We start from the raw sequence: 15,165 nt of genomic DNA, 5'->3' as shown, positions 1-15,165 counted from the left end.
CCGCCTAACGGACTAACAGCGCATTTATTGCCGTCGGCTTTCTTTGCCGTCAGCCGCTGATAGCAAAGGCCCCTTTGCCGTCCGCTTCAAAAAGCAGATGGCAAAGAAGCTCTTTACCGATGCCTACTTTGCCGGAGCCTTTTGCCGTCCGCCATCCTTGCCTTTGCCGTCTGCCATGGCAGACGGCAAAGTAGCTGATTCCTGTAGTGATATATGCAAATTTTCAGTCAGCTGGTTTCAGAGGAGCAGAACTAAAGAAGCTAGTAGATCAGGCTAGCTACTCATTCACCAAACATGGCCATGAATTAGCAATGGCAGAGCTTAAAGCAGAGTGTGAGGATGCCTGGTAGTGGCTTAAAAATTCCAAAGGAGACTTGGTGTAGGTCTGCAATGGATTACAATTGCAAAACTGATCTTGTTGTGAACAACCTTACTGAGGTTTTCAACAAAATGATCCTTGATGTTAGGGCCAAACCAATTAGGACTATGTTTGAAGGAATTAGGACTAAGCAGATGATCAAAAGGCAGAAGACTAGGGAAAAAACAGAGAATAGCAGGTGGATGATCACACCCAACTATTCAGAGAAACTAGAGGAGAATAAGAAGTATGCCAAATTTTGTGATGCATATAAGGCAGGTCCTGACATTTGGCAAGTGTCTAGTAAGGAAAATCAGTACTGTGTGAACCTAGCTAGTAAATCATGTGACTGCAGGAGGTGGGACATGACAGGTGTGACATGCAGTCATGCAATAGCAGCAATGAGCAAGATTCACATGCACCCAGAGGACTATGTGCATGAATTTTTCAAAAAAGCACTATATATTGAAGCATACAAAGACATAGTGTACCCTGTCCCTGGTCCTGAATTCTGGCCTGACACCCATACTCAGGATATTGAGCCCCCAGTGTTCAAAGAAAAAGCAGGCAAGAAACAGACAGCTAGGAGAAAGGTCCAGTTTGAGGTGCCTGCACCAAAGGACACAAGCAGGATGGGAACAATTACATGCAGCAATTGTGGTCTACAAGGCCACAGATATACAAACTGTGGGAAAGCTCTAAAACCTAGTCTTGAGATGAGAAAGAACTTACACCAGGTCATTCAAAAATGATGCATTCTTTGTTTAATTATTTTAGTTCTGGTCTATTTACTAACTGATTTAATTTTTTCATGCAGGAGAATAGAGAAATTTTTAGGGGTTCCTCTAGTGCTACACATCCACCTCCACAACCACCACCTCAACACCAAACTTCACAGATGCCAGCATCATCTGCTCCACCTCCTAAAGCAATGAGGAACAGAAAAACAGCAGCAAATAAGAGAGGTTCAACATCAACAGTTTCAGCAGGAGCAGCTAGGTCTTCACCAGCACCTGCAACAGGATCAGCATCAACAAGAGCTCCAATAGGATCAGCATCAACAAGAACATTCAATGCACCAAGAACATCCACTGGAGAACCAGGGATATTGGCAGGCAAGAGGAAGAGGAAACCTCCTAGCAAGTTTGCATCCTATTTCAATGCTAGTGGAAACTATTGAAACTCTGTATCTAAGTTTGTGTTCTGCTACTTAGTTTGAGTGTATGGTACTAAGTTTGTGTTCTGCTACTAAATGTGTGTTGTGCTACTAGCCTGCTTAAATTCAGACATGTGAACTTGTGGACAATGTTGAATGTATGATACTTATTTGTGCCCAATACCAATGGGCTAAGTGCTACTGATTTTTTTTTTGTTTTACTTTGCCATTTGTACAGTTTAGGTGCATGTTTTAATTGTTTTAATTTGTTTTATTTGTTTTACATTGCCATTTCTACAGTTCAGAAGTTACTGCCAAATTCATTTTAGAAAAAAAATCTGCACAAAAAAAAGTCTGGCCTGGGGCTCGAACCCAGGACCAATTGGTTGTAACTAAGCGTTCAATACCAATGGGCTAGTGTTGGTGATTTGTTTAACTAGCATCGGCCAAACTTATTATATGTTGTTAGCCACGTCGTCCGTTCAGCGTGCGTTGCAACCGGCAGCGTGGTGAGTGTGCGTTGAGTAAAACCAGCTGTTTCGGATTCTACAACTTTATTACGTGTCCACCCACCACGCCCTCTGCTCACTCGCCCACTCGCCGCTCACACCGCCCACTCCACTTCCCCCTCTCTCCTGTCGAAATCGCTGCCGACAACCACCGCCACCGCCGTCGCCATGGACTAGCAGCTGGCCATCGAAGCTCTCGCCGGCAACAACGAGGAGATGCGCGCGCAGTACAGGGAGATCGCGCGCTGGTTCCCCAGTCTGGCGATGCTGAGGAACCACGCCCGCGGCCTCGTGAAGGTGATGACCGCTGCTGAAAAGCAGCGCGCCTTCCCTGCCGGCCGCACCATCCCGCCGCCGACCATTCAGTTGTGGGCGATACGCGAGGTGCAGCGCTCCCCCGACCCCAGGCAGCGCGCCCGATGGTGGATGTACCGCTCATCCACCACGCCGCCGGCCGTCGCGGACCACGTCACCAACGCCGTCCTCGCTCTCCCAGCCCCAATCAACAATGCCTACTGGGAGAGGCGCAATCCATGGGTCCTTGGGCCCTCTGACGACTCTGACGGCGAGTCCTCTGACGACGAGTCCAGTGATGATGATGAGGACGAGCCCTCTAACGAATCTGACCACGAGGTGGATGAGGTCGTCGTCCTCTCCGACGACGAGCCTGAAGTGCAGCTGCTGGCTCCCGTCCTCGACGCCGTGGAGGGGGACAGGAACCTCCCAATCCATGTGGATGCGCTGCCGGAGGTCACCGATCTCCCAGACGGCGTCGTCGTGAAGCAAGAACAAGATGGCGGCGAGGAAGATGTGCTGGAGCCGGCGCTGGGAAAGAAGAAGAGGGCGGCCGTGACTGCGGTGCGCCGCTCCCAGCACCTGAAGATGCTGAAGAAGGAGGAGTGAAGTGCTGCCTTCAGTTACTTCAGTGCACTAATATTCAGTTTCGTCAGTCCTGAACTTTTGTAAGTTCAGTAAGTTCCTAGGTTCAGTTTCGTCAGGCACTATCTACTACTAGTTGCTATTTATGTCAGGCACTATCTACTACTAGTTGCTATCTATGTCAGACTATGAATGGCAGTACTATCTATCTATGTCAAACTATCTATATATGTTACTTGCTACTTGCTACATATGTTCAGTTATTTGTCAGACTATCTAAGCTAATTGCTATATATGTTACTTGCTACTTCCAACTATGTCACTACTGTCAGTTATCCACACATGATATATGCAGAGTAAAACAGCCTCATCATAGATAAAACATTCTTACTTACTTAACTTAGCATGAGTACTCACTTAGCATAGTAGGTCTTAACATAATAGTCATTACATCATAGATAAAACCAACTAGTTCTTAAACCATAACAGTACCTCCCTCCCTCATACCATTCTGAAAGCACATGAAACTTTCCCAAAATATACACCTAACATGCATGACATTCCAAGGCGAGCTATATATATAGGCCTACTAATTACTTAACCCACACACCAACCACTTCACTCATTCATAATTGCCTTGATCCTCTCCAGCTTATCTTTGCTGGCATGCCCAGCATTGAGCAGATCAGCAATCAGATACTCCAGGTTCTTCTTCTCTTGCTTAAGTAGGTCCCTGTCCCCCTCCACTTCCTTCATGGCCTTCCTCATGTTCTGAATGATATCTTCTTGGCTTTGAAGAATGCACCTTTGCTCCTTGGCAAGCTTCAGCTTTTCCATACTTAACTCAATCTTTGCCTGATCCTCAAGTTGTTTCTTCTTCTCATTTAGTTCATTGATTGCCTGACTGGTATAGTCCATGTCATGAGACATCTTGCCATCTTGATAGTCAAATAGCTTGGATACATCTTCCACCAACTGGATGTAGTTGTTTGACAGGAAATCAATTTCCTTCTGTAGCTTGGCCACCTCTTTCTCATGGGCTTGTTTGTCATTCACCGTCCCCAAGTTCTGCTCATGGTACATGTCCCAAATCCTGGTTAGGCACCTTTGTAGAATCTCTGGCCAAGGACCATCCACCCACTCCACAACCCCACAGTTCACACCTACTCCCTCTGTAAGCTAATATAAGAGCGTTTAGATCACTACTTTAGTATTCTAAACGCTCTTATATTAGTTTACGGAGGGAGTACATCCTACAGAAGCAATTATTTATAATTAAGCACAAAGCACTCAGTAACAAACTTAGTACAGATAACTAAAGTCATAAAGTCATTTCATTTAACTGAAACCCTTTGTTTACATCAATATGCTCTCTGAATTATGCAAACATAATTCTTTCATAGTAAGCACATAGCACCTGACTTAGCATCAGAGATAAATTCAGTTAACAGCTATATTTAGCAGTAGATATAAATTCATTTAACTCGGTTCTTTTTCAGTTAACAGCTATATTCAGTAAACACCTAACTAATACATTCAGTTCACAGTACACTAAAGATCTCTGCATGTAGGTGTTCTCAGGTTCAGTCATGTATTGAATTCAGTTAACTAAAGATCTACTTTCACATATAGCTTCCATATGTATGGCACTTTCAAGTTTCAGTTCTAAACTACAGCACACATCTCTGCACATCACACATCTCTGCACCACATGCTGCACCACACATCTCCAGCAGCAAAACACATCACACATCTCCACCAGCAAAACAAGTTAGCGTTCAAGATTTAATACCTGCTACACAGGACAACCCAGGAGTCGCCTCCCAGTCAAAGCACCTTCAAAATCCACCATCTTCTTCGGCCTCTGATGATGCATCATGCACGTTGGCTCAGATTCAGTGTAAGAACCACAGAAAGATGGTTCCACCACACTGTCAGGGGTTTCCTGCAAAAGAAACTTCGAATCAAACCAAAAGCAACTTGGAATCTCCAATTTGGATGAACTAACCCTAACCCTAACTCTGTTCCACCATTATGCACTTACAACGAGCTGAGGATCCATTGAAACCATGTTGATGTCCTCGTCCGAGCTCTCCTCGTCATTCCAGGATGGCATCCTCAACTTCTACCGGCAACAATGGCCGCGGCGGCGACGGCGATAGGCTGACCTAGCTCAGACTACCAGGGAGAGGAAGAGGATGAGGACGAGTGAGAGCGAGCGAGGAGGAAGAGAATGAGCAAGTGGCTGAGCTCGCTCTCACTTATTGGCCCACCGACAGCCGCCGTTCCGACAGCGGACGGGCCGTTAAGGGCCGTCAACGCGCGGCGGCCGTCCGTTCGCCAGCGTGGCAACTGATTCGCGGGCCCAACCAGTCAGATTCGGGGTTAGCGCGGCGAAGCGAGCGCTTTCGCGACTTGGTAGCTTTTTGCCACGGTTTAGGACAAATTTGGTAGTTTTCGCACAAAATCGTAGAGTGGTAGTTTTTCGTCACGTTTCCGTCAATTGTGGTAGTTTTTGGTTAAATACTCCATTTTTCTGGATTAATTAGCCTTTCCTGCAATGCTTGTTTAATGGGAGGAGATGTTTCATTGACAACGAGGCACCTATGGTGATTTCGTCAATCTTAACATGTTCTGCCGGTATTCAAAAGGATGAGTGTATATGCGTGTATGTAAGCATCTGTATATGTATTGTGTTAAAAAACATACTATGTGTATGACCGAGTGTATGTATTTGCACATAAATGTTACAGTATTAAGTAAGACTCTAATAGAGCCTTTTTATGTGGCAATTTATATTTAGTTGGCAAGCATGACAAATCCGTTTCAGTTCATTTTTCTTTTAGAAAATTACAGTGTTTGTAAACTAAATTTGTCATCCCCACACAACCATAAATTGCCATAAAAGACTCGATTTGTCATGTTTAAAATCCGACATCATAACAACCAGACGACTCTATGTGTCTTTCCTCCTCCTCCCGTCGGTGTCGCCGCCGGTCCGCCCCGCCTCCGATGGGCTTTGGGCCATCGAGGTGTGGAGGATCACGGCCCCCCGCCGACGGGAGGGACCCGGTCTAGTTTTTGTTAAGTTCAACGTCTTCGTTGGGGTTGTGTGGCTGTGGTGATGTCCCTCAGTAGGAATAATGTCTTTCACCTTCAATTTCGCGTCCCTATGATGCGCATAACATTGCCGGAGGGCATACGAAGGTGTGTCTCCGTCGAATCTCGCGAGATTCGGTCGGTGCTGGTCTTCGGTGGATCTATTTGGATCTAGTTTTCGTTCGTCTTTATTTGTGTGGTTATATGTTTGATCTTTCCGATGTACAACTCTCTTCATCGACGATGCTTGCTGCTCTGGTGCGCTGGTTTTTTTAGGCCTTAGCACGATGATTTTCTAACTGTCTACGACAACAAGGTCTGCCTGGTTTCGGTGAGGGAGAGGCGATAACGACGGCGTGCCTTCAGCTAGCTCCGGTGCTTATAGTTGTCGTTAATCTGACGTCAATTAAAAAAACTTAGTAAACACGTGACAGTCGGTAAAATATGTGATTCCGGTAGTGTTCCCGTGGCCAATCGCGCAACCGCCAGATTGGTTCCAACGTGAAGAAGAGACAGGGATCCATGGAGGCAGCTACCGCAGCCCGCGAGACCCCGCGCCTGCCGGAGGAGCTCCTCGCGACGATCATCTCCCTCACGTCGCCGTAGGACGCCCGCCGCACGGCCGCCGTCTCCCGTGCCTTCCTCAGCGCCGCAGACTCCGACGCGGTCTGGTCCGGCTTCCTGCCCCGCGTGTTGGAATATTAGGCAAGTTCATGATTAATTCCAGTAAATAATTCATGACTAGAAGAGATACTAGCATGCAATAATCTAGCAAACTAGAAGAACAGCAAGACATGCATAACAGCAGCAAACACGTAACAATAGCTGTAGAAACAGACATGAACAGAGGATGTTGGACGTACTGATCGTTAGCTATTATGGGTGCGACAGTGTTGATGACGATGTTGGCGACGATCTGCTGCTGACGGCGATGAATACGACGATGAGTAGCACCGCCCGACTTGGACGGAAGACGACCCGTGATGACGAATTTGAGCAGTCGCGCACAGCGCTTCCCAAAAACCTAATTCGTCCTCTCCCGGTGCAGGATCGCAAAGACGAACGGTTCCGGAGACCTGCTCTCCCACGCGCCGATGCACGCCGGCGTTTGGGATGGAGTAGACTACGATGGCAGCGCAAGTTGTGAGATGAGGCAAAACCCTAGGTGTTTTTCGGTGTGTCTCTGGCCGCAGTGTCGCGACCACAATCCCAAACCGACTCGGTTTCTAATTCGTATACTTACCGGACAAGAAATCAAAAACTTGTCTGCCAAGACATAAAAATAAAACGGCAAAAGGAAGCTGCGCTCCTGCAAGGAGACGGACCGGATTTCGGCGGACCATTCACGCGCATGTCGCATGTACGCGCCGCCTCGCCTCGCCACGGCCCGGCCAGGCCAGGCCAGGCCAGGCCAGGCGAGGCGAGGCGAGCGAGCGCGCGCGTGTGGTTTTCCCTTTCTCTTCTCACACACCACTTAGAGTGGTGGAGAGAACCCACTATATAAAGAGGTCCAACTCTTCTTCAACTTCCAAGGTGGGACTAAACTTAGCACCACCACTTGCCATTTTACACATGGGTTTTGAGATTTCAGAAATTGCTATGGGCCTAGCCCATTAATTCTAACAATCCCCCACCAGATCTCAAATACCCATTTAGAGATTTGCCTTCTCTCACCACTTGTTTAATATACCAGTGTTTCAGCAGAGACTGTTAAGTTGAACTTCTGCCTAGAACTTTAAGCTACATCCATTCACAACTGGACAATGGACTATGCCTTGAATTGCTAGTTTTGTGTGAACAGGTTTCACTCAAAGTCTTAACCAGTACCTGAACGACGGTAGGCTACCCCGCGGTTTGGAGCTTATACGTCATACTCCCTGGTCTCTTCGTGAGCTTACTAGAGATCACCCAAATCTCATAGACTGCGACGTTTACAGTCAGAACTCATATAGGTGTGTTCTTTCAAGACTGCTCTGTAGGACAGCATCTTTGCTAATTATATCCAATAGAACCACATTAAGGCATGTTGCCAACCTGCCTTACAGATCTGAGCCTTACAGCTCTGAGAGTTTTGCATCTTCACTTGGAGACGATCATAAGTTATTACTCTCCTCAGTTAACCAATAGCTTGTTCTTCCCAGATCCTAATTCACGGGATCTCCGATCACAAAGGTTGGGTTACCACTATGGTGTAACATCTATGGGTCTCATACCCATCTCCCTCGATGCAATATCTATCACATTTCGTGATAGTCCCTTTGTAAAGGGATCTGCCAGGTTTTTGTCTGTTTGTATATACGTAACAGTTATTACTCCGGAGTTTCTCAACTTCCTGACAGACTTGAAACGTCTTTTCACGTGTCTTGATGACTTTGCATTATCTTTAGAATTGTTCACTTTAGCGATAACCGTTTGGTTATCACAATTCATAAGAATAGCCGGTACAGGTTTTTCAACAACCGGCAAGTCCATCAAGAGCTCACGCAGCCATTCTGCCTCAACAGTAGCTGTGTCCAAAGCAGTTAATTCTGCTTCCATAGTTGACCTCGTCAATATGGTTTGCTTGCAAGACCTCCATGACACTGCGCCACCACCATGAGTAAATACATACCCACTTGTTGCGTAAAGTACATCAACATCGGAGATCCAATTTGAATCACTATATCCTTCTAGCACAGCAGGATGCCCTGAATAAGTAATTCCGTAACTCATAGTACCTCTCAGATAGCGCAAGACCCTTTCTAGTGCATGCCAATGATCATCACCCGGGTTGGACATGAACCTACTCAGTTTGCTCACAGCAAAAGAGATATCTGGTCTTGTAGCGCTAGCTAAGTACATGAGTGAACCGACAATTTGAGAGTATCTTAATTGATCTCTCGTTTCTTTCTTGTTCTTTCTGAGTGTCACGCTGGGATCATAAGGTGTTGGAGAAGGCTTGCTATCCATAAAACCGAATCGGTTCAAGACCTTCTCAACATAGTGAGATTGCTTTAATGTAATCCCACTCTCATCCTTAATAAGTTTGATGTTTAGAATTACATCGGCTTCTCCCAGATCTTTCATGTCAAAACTTTTTGATAGAAAAGACTTGACCTCATTAATTGCATTAATGTTTGTACCAAAGATCAGTATGTCGTCGACATACAAACATAATATGACACTATTGCCCCCACCATGGCGATAGTAAACACACCTATCAGCCTCATTAATGACAAATCCTGCAGAAGTCAGAGTTCTTTCAAACTTCTCATGCCATTGCTTAGGTGCCTGTTTCAGACCATACAAAGATTTTAACAACTTGCACACCTTTCTCTCTTCACCCTTTACCACAAACCCGTCAGGCTGATCCATATAGATCTCCTCTTCCAACTCTCCATTGAGAAAAGCTGTCTTTACATCCATTTGATGAATGATAAGACCATAAGAGGCAGCCAAGGAAAGTAACACTCGAATGGTGGTCATTCTAGCAACGGGTGAATAGGTGTCAAAGTAATCTTTGCCTTCTTTCTGAGTGTAGCCCTTGGCCACTAGCCGCGCCTTGTACTTATCAATAGTACCATCAGGCTTTAGCTTCTTTTTGAACACCCACTTACAGTCCACAGGTTTACAACCATATGGTCTATCAGTTAGTTCCCAAGTTCCATTAGAAAGAATTGAGTCCATCTCATTATGAACAGCTTCTTTCCAATCATCTACATCCGGAGATGCATATGCTTCTGCAATCGTCTTGGGTGTGTCGTCCACAAGGTATACAATGAAATCATCACCAAAGGATTTTGCAATCCTTTGTCTCTTGTTCCTTCTAGGAACTTCATTGTTATCCTTCTCAAGGACTTCCTCATGTGATTCTTCAAAATATTCATCAGTTGTACTAGATTCGGGAATTATCTCAGAAGAAAATCTAGCAATGCTATGCATATCTTTCATAGGAAATATGTTCTCAAAAAATGTTGCATCACGAGATTCCATTATAGTATCAACATGCATATCAGGTACTTCAGATTTTACCACTAAAAACCTATAAGCAATGCTCCGTTGAGCATACCCTAGAAAGACACAATCCACTGTCTTTGGTCCAAGTTTGCGTTTCTTAGGAATAGGAATATTGACCTTTGCCAAACATCCCCAAGTGCGCAAATAAGAAAGTGATGGTTTTCTCCCAACCCACTCCTCATAAGGGGTTTTCTCTTTATTATTGTTGGGAACTCTATTCAGGACATGACATGAAGTCAATAGAGCCTTCCCCCACCATGCCTTAGATAAACCAGCAGTGTCTAACATGGCATTCACCAAGTCAGTCAATGTGCGGTTTTTCCTCTCGGCCACTCCATTTGATTGAGGTGAATAGGGAGGCGTCCTCTCATGAATAATACCATGTTCCTCACAAAATTCATCAAAAACTTTTGGAAAATACTCTCCACCACGATCGGACCTAAGACGCTTGATCTTTCTCTCTAGTTGATTTTCAACTTCAGCTTTATAGATTTTAAAGTAGTCTAATGCTTCATCTTTAGTTTGCAACAAATAAACATAGCAAAATCTAGTCGCATCATCAATCAAAGTCATGAAATATCTCTTTCCACCTTTTGTCAACACACCATTCATCTCACAAAGATCAGAATGTATGAGTTCTAGAGGTGCCAAGTTTCTCTCCTCAGCAGCCTTATGAGGCTTTCGAGGTTGCTTAGATTGCACACAACTATGGCACTTAGAACCTTTGGCAACTGTGAAGTTCGGAATTAAACTCATGCTGGATAGCCGAGACATTAAACCAAAATTAATATGACATAAACGAGAGTGCCAAATACTTGCATCATCATTAACACTAGCACAAATTTGGTTTATTGACTTATTGCAAAAATCTGAAAGAGAAAAGCGGAACAAGCCTCCGCACTCATAGCCTTTTCCTATAAATTGTCCAAATCTTGACACGATTACTTTATTGGACTCTAAAACTACCTTAAATCCATCTCGACATAGAAGGGAGCCGCTAACTAGATTCTTGTTCATAGTAGGGACATGCTGCACGTTCCTTAGTTGCACGATCTTTCCCGAAGTAAACTTCAGATCCACCGTGCCAATGCCACGAACAGAAGCATGTGACCCATTCCCCATTAGGACGGAAGAATCCCTTGCGACCTGATAAGAAGTAAACAGGGAGATGTCAGCACACACATGAACGTTAGCACCCGAATCAATCCACCACGAAGATGATTGAAATACTGAAAGCACAATAGGTAAATTACCATACCCATCAGTATTGCTAGCGGTCACCATGTTGACAGTCTTGGAGCTTGTTTTCCCTCTGCGGTCTGCACGTTCAGGGCATTCCTTGGAAAAGTGTCCAGGCTTCCCACAGGCGTAGCACTCTAGCTCAGCCTTGTTGAACTTCTTCTTCTTGAAGGTAGTAGTCTTGGTAGGCTTGTTGAAAACAGGTTTGTTCTTCCCTTTGTTCTTGTTCTGTGGGTACCTCTGCACCATGTTAGCAGTAGGCTGAACCTCACCTCCTTTTTCAGTGGTATCTTTAGCCCGAGCTTTTTCTTCAACATCAAGAGATGCAATCAGATTTTCAACTGATATCTCCTGTCTCTTATGCTTCAGAGTTGTGGCGAAATTCCTCCATGAAGGAGGCAACTTCAATCATGCACCCAGCCACGAATTTGTCGGGTAGAACACATTTAAGGAGTTCAAGTTCCTTCACAATGCACTGTATCTCATGAGCTTGTTCAACCACAGAACGGTTATTCACCATCTTGTAGTCATGAAAACTCTCCATGATGTACAGTTCACTGCCTGCATCTGTTGCACCGAATTTTGCATTCAGTGCATCCCACAGAATTTTTCCGTCGTTTATGTGCATGTACACATCACACAGACGGTCAGTAAGAACACTCAGAATGCATCCCACAAACATAGTATTGGCTTCCTGGAATTTTCTCCGATCTTCGTCGGTCATTCCCTCTGGAGCACCAACACTAGCGTGGAAAACTTTCAGAGCAGTAAGCCAGAGCGTGGTCTTCACCTGCCACCTCTTAAAGTGCACACCGGTAAACTTATCCGGCCTCAGTGCATCAGCGAATCCAGCCATAGTTACCTCAGGAAATTGCCTATAATTAGGTTTTTGGATTGTTGGAATATTAGGCAAGTTCATGATTAATTCCAGTAAATAATTCATGACTAGAAGAGATACTAGCATGCAATAATCTAGCAAACTAGAAGAACAGCAAGACATGCATAACAGCAGCAAACACGTAACAATAGCTGTAGAAACAGACATGAACAGAGGATGTTGGACGTACTGATTGTTAGCTATTATGGGTGCGACAGTGTTGATGACGATGTTGGCGACGATCTGCTGCTGACGGCGATGAATACGACGATGAGTAGCACCGCCCGACTTGGACAGAAGACGACCCGTGATGACGAATTTGAGCAGTCGCGCACAGCGCTTCCCAAAAACCTAATTCGTCCTCTCCCGGTGCAGGATCGCAAAGACGAACGGTTGACCTGCTCTCCCACGCGCCGATGCACGCCGGCGTTTGGGATGGAGTAGACTACGATGGCAGCGCAAGTTGTGAGATGAGGCAAAACCCTAGGTGTTTTTCGGTGTCTCTCTGGCCGCAGCCGGTAGCTGTATATACATTAGGACCAGAGGCGGTATTGTGTCGCGACCACAATCCCAAACCGACTCGGTTTCTAATTCGTATACTTACCGGACAAGAAATCAAAAACTTGTCTGCCAAGACATGAAAATAAAACGGCAAAAGGAAGCTGCGCTCCTGCAAGGAGACGGACCGGATTTTGGCGAACCATTACGGCCCCGGCCCCGGCCAGGCGAGCGAGCGCGCGCGTGTGGTTTTCCCTTTCTCTTCTCACACACCACTTAGAGTGATGGAGAGAACCCACTATATAAAGAGGTCCAACTCTTCTTCAACTTCTAAGGTGGGACTAAACTTAGCACCACCACTTGCCATTTTACACATGGGCTTTGAGATTTCAGAAATTACTATGCACCTAGCCCATTAATTCTAACACCGCGACCTCCCGCTGCTCGTCGCCGAGGGCGAGCTCCCCCACGCGCCGCCGTCCAAGAAGGCGCTGTTCCGGCGCCTCTCCGTCACCCCGGCCCTCCTGCCATGCAAGCTCGTGGTACGCATCGATGACAGACTCCCCGTGCCCTCTTGATTTCTCTGCTCGCTTCCGATTGATCGGAATCGGGTGGGCGATGAACTAATCCCCCGTACGGTTGGCTCGCTCGTTGCTTTGCGCAGAGCATGCGGCCACGGGCGCCAAGTGCTTCCTGATTTCGGCGAGGGCGCTGCATATTTCGCGGGGCGAGACGCCCGCCTCCTGGCAATGGATCCACCTCCGCAGCGACGAGATGCAAGGAAACGAGAGGTTCGATCGAGCCTCCTTTTCAATTGTGTGGTGTTTTGGGGGCCAATTAGTTTTCCGTTGGATTTTTATTTTCACGATAAATTTGATATACTAGTATAGCATTGCTATGAGATGACATGAATATATTACTAATCATTACCACCGAATATCAGTTCCCGACCTCATCTACACCCTGTGAACAGATGTTCAAATGCGCTGAATTTTTGCACGTACATTACGAACTCAAGCATCTTTCACTACAAAAAATTTGAAGGTTTTTTAATTTATTTACTTTTTTTTGGTGAATTTACTGTTCATTCCCGGGCTCAACGCCTCGTCCTCATTACCACAAACTTCTTCGGCAGGTTCTCGGAAGCAGTCAGGCTCCGCAAGGTTTCGTGGTTGGAAATCTGTGCCAAGATGCAATGTAGGATGCTCTCGCAGAACTCGGCATACGCCACTTACATGGTGTTCAAGCTGGCAGATAGTGGGTTCAACAAGCTGGATTATCCGTTTCAGGTGGCGTCAGTCGGCATTGGATGGTATCGTTCAACACGGAAAGTTTGCCTGCAAGGCTACATGGAGGTTGGGGATGACGGGGTGACTCGCAAACATATTTGGAGGTCTAGCTGGGAGGAAAATTGGCGGCCTTGCAAGCGCAGTCGCGTTACTGGCGCAATTCATCTCAAGGACAAGATTGTGCTCCCTTGGAGAAGGGCTGACTGCTGGATGGAGGTCGAGCTGGGTGAGTTCTACAACGAGGAAGGCGGCGATGGCGAGGTGTCTGTCGGCCTAATGCAGACAACCGGAGGATACAAGAGTGGCCTTGTTGTGTTGGGTGTTGAGATTAGATCTAAACAATGATGTGGACGAGCTTGTAGGATCGAGAAAATGAGGGTCGTCGCACTTTTTCCTACATAAAAAACATTAGTTTACTATGCATCTACTCTTATTGAAAATAAGGTTATGAAAAGATACGCCAGTTTGAATTGTTTCAAGCAAAACATTCATTAACAACAACCTATGTTGTTGCAAAGTGCATGTCTGCAGGATAGTTATAGTTTTTGCTATTTATCAGGTACCTAAAAATTGTTTCAGCCGTCAATCACCTCTTCCTTCCATATGTCCTTCCTTCCAACCTCACCAAAGTAGAAATAACCTCGTCGGAGAAGCCATTGCCCCACCATCTATCTTAGGGTGGTGGAGATCGGTGGTTAGAGCGGGGCAGGTCGGGGGCGTCGCGAGGAGGAAGAAGATAAATAGTGTCTTGATTCGTTTACAATCGTCGGGTGGGAAAAGGATGGTGCATAAAGAAAGTGACTGGCACTAGATCTTATTTCAGGCGCCTGACCTATAGTCGGTCCTGGATAGTTGCTATCTATAACCTTGTTCCTTTACTAGCAAATATGCACGTGCGTTGCAACGGAAGAAAAGCTATTAGATTATGCACGTGCGATAGATATAAAAAAAATTCTGAACCAAATGCCAGGATGAGATAAGGACTTTTAGAATGTAATTTCATAAAGTATGTCTGAGTGATGTCATGATGAGATAAGGGACTTTTAAAAAGTCATTTAAAAATAAAAAATGTGATGGTCTCATCACGACTTGATTTTCTAACGCGTCATAACGAAAAAATGTCGGTGAGCAAACTGCATTGATGGACACTGCCTGAGCTAGACTGATGGGTGAGTGCCTCGCCTTGACCTAGCGTAGTGGTGTTTATAATAATCAGTAATGTGGTACCAAAAAAATATAGCTGTGTATGAAGGCAAAATAGAAAT

General features: G+C 45.6%; 2 protein-coding genes across 2 annotated transcripts; both read left to right on the top strand.

Annotated features, from left to right (window-relative positions):
• The first annotated feature begins 390 nt into the window (after positions 1-390).
• Positions 391-1,110, top strand: LOC141023005 (uncharacterized). Its single transcript, XM_073499310.1, has one exon. It carries the CDS (start codon positions 391-393, stop codon positions 1,108-1,110), a length of 720 nt encoding a protein of 239 aa, XP_073355411.1.
• Positions 1,111-6,523: 5,413 nt separating this feature from the next.
• On the top strand, positions 6,524-14,245 carry LOC109761848 (F-box protein PP2-B11). The gene is given in 3 exon segments (XM_045228707.1): positions 6,524-6,689; positions 13,276-13,469; positions 13,538-14,245. Coding segments are annotated over 3 exon segments (1,068 nt in total).
• Positions 14,246-15,165: the final 920 nt, after the last annotated feature.

This window comes from Aegilops tauschii, chromosome 5 (genome assembly GCF_002575655.3).
Source record: "Aegilops tauschii subsp. strangulata cultivar AL8/78 chromosome 5, Aet v6.0, whole genome shotgun sequence".
Classification (NCBI taxonomy): Eukaryota; Viridiplantae; Streptophyta; class Magnoliopsida; order Poales; family Poaceae; genus Aegilops; species Aegilops tauschii.
This window is presented reverse-complemented; position numbering and strand designations above follow the sequence as displayed.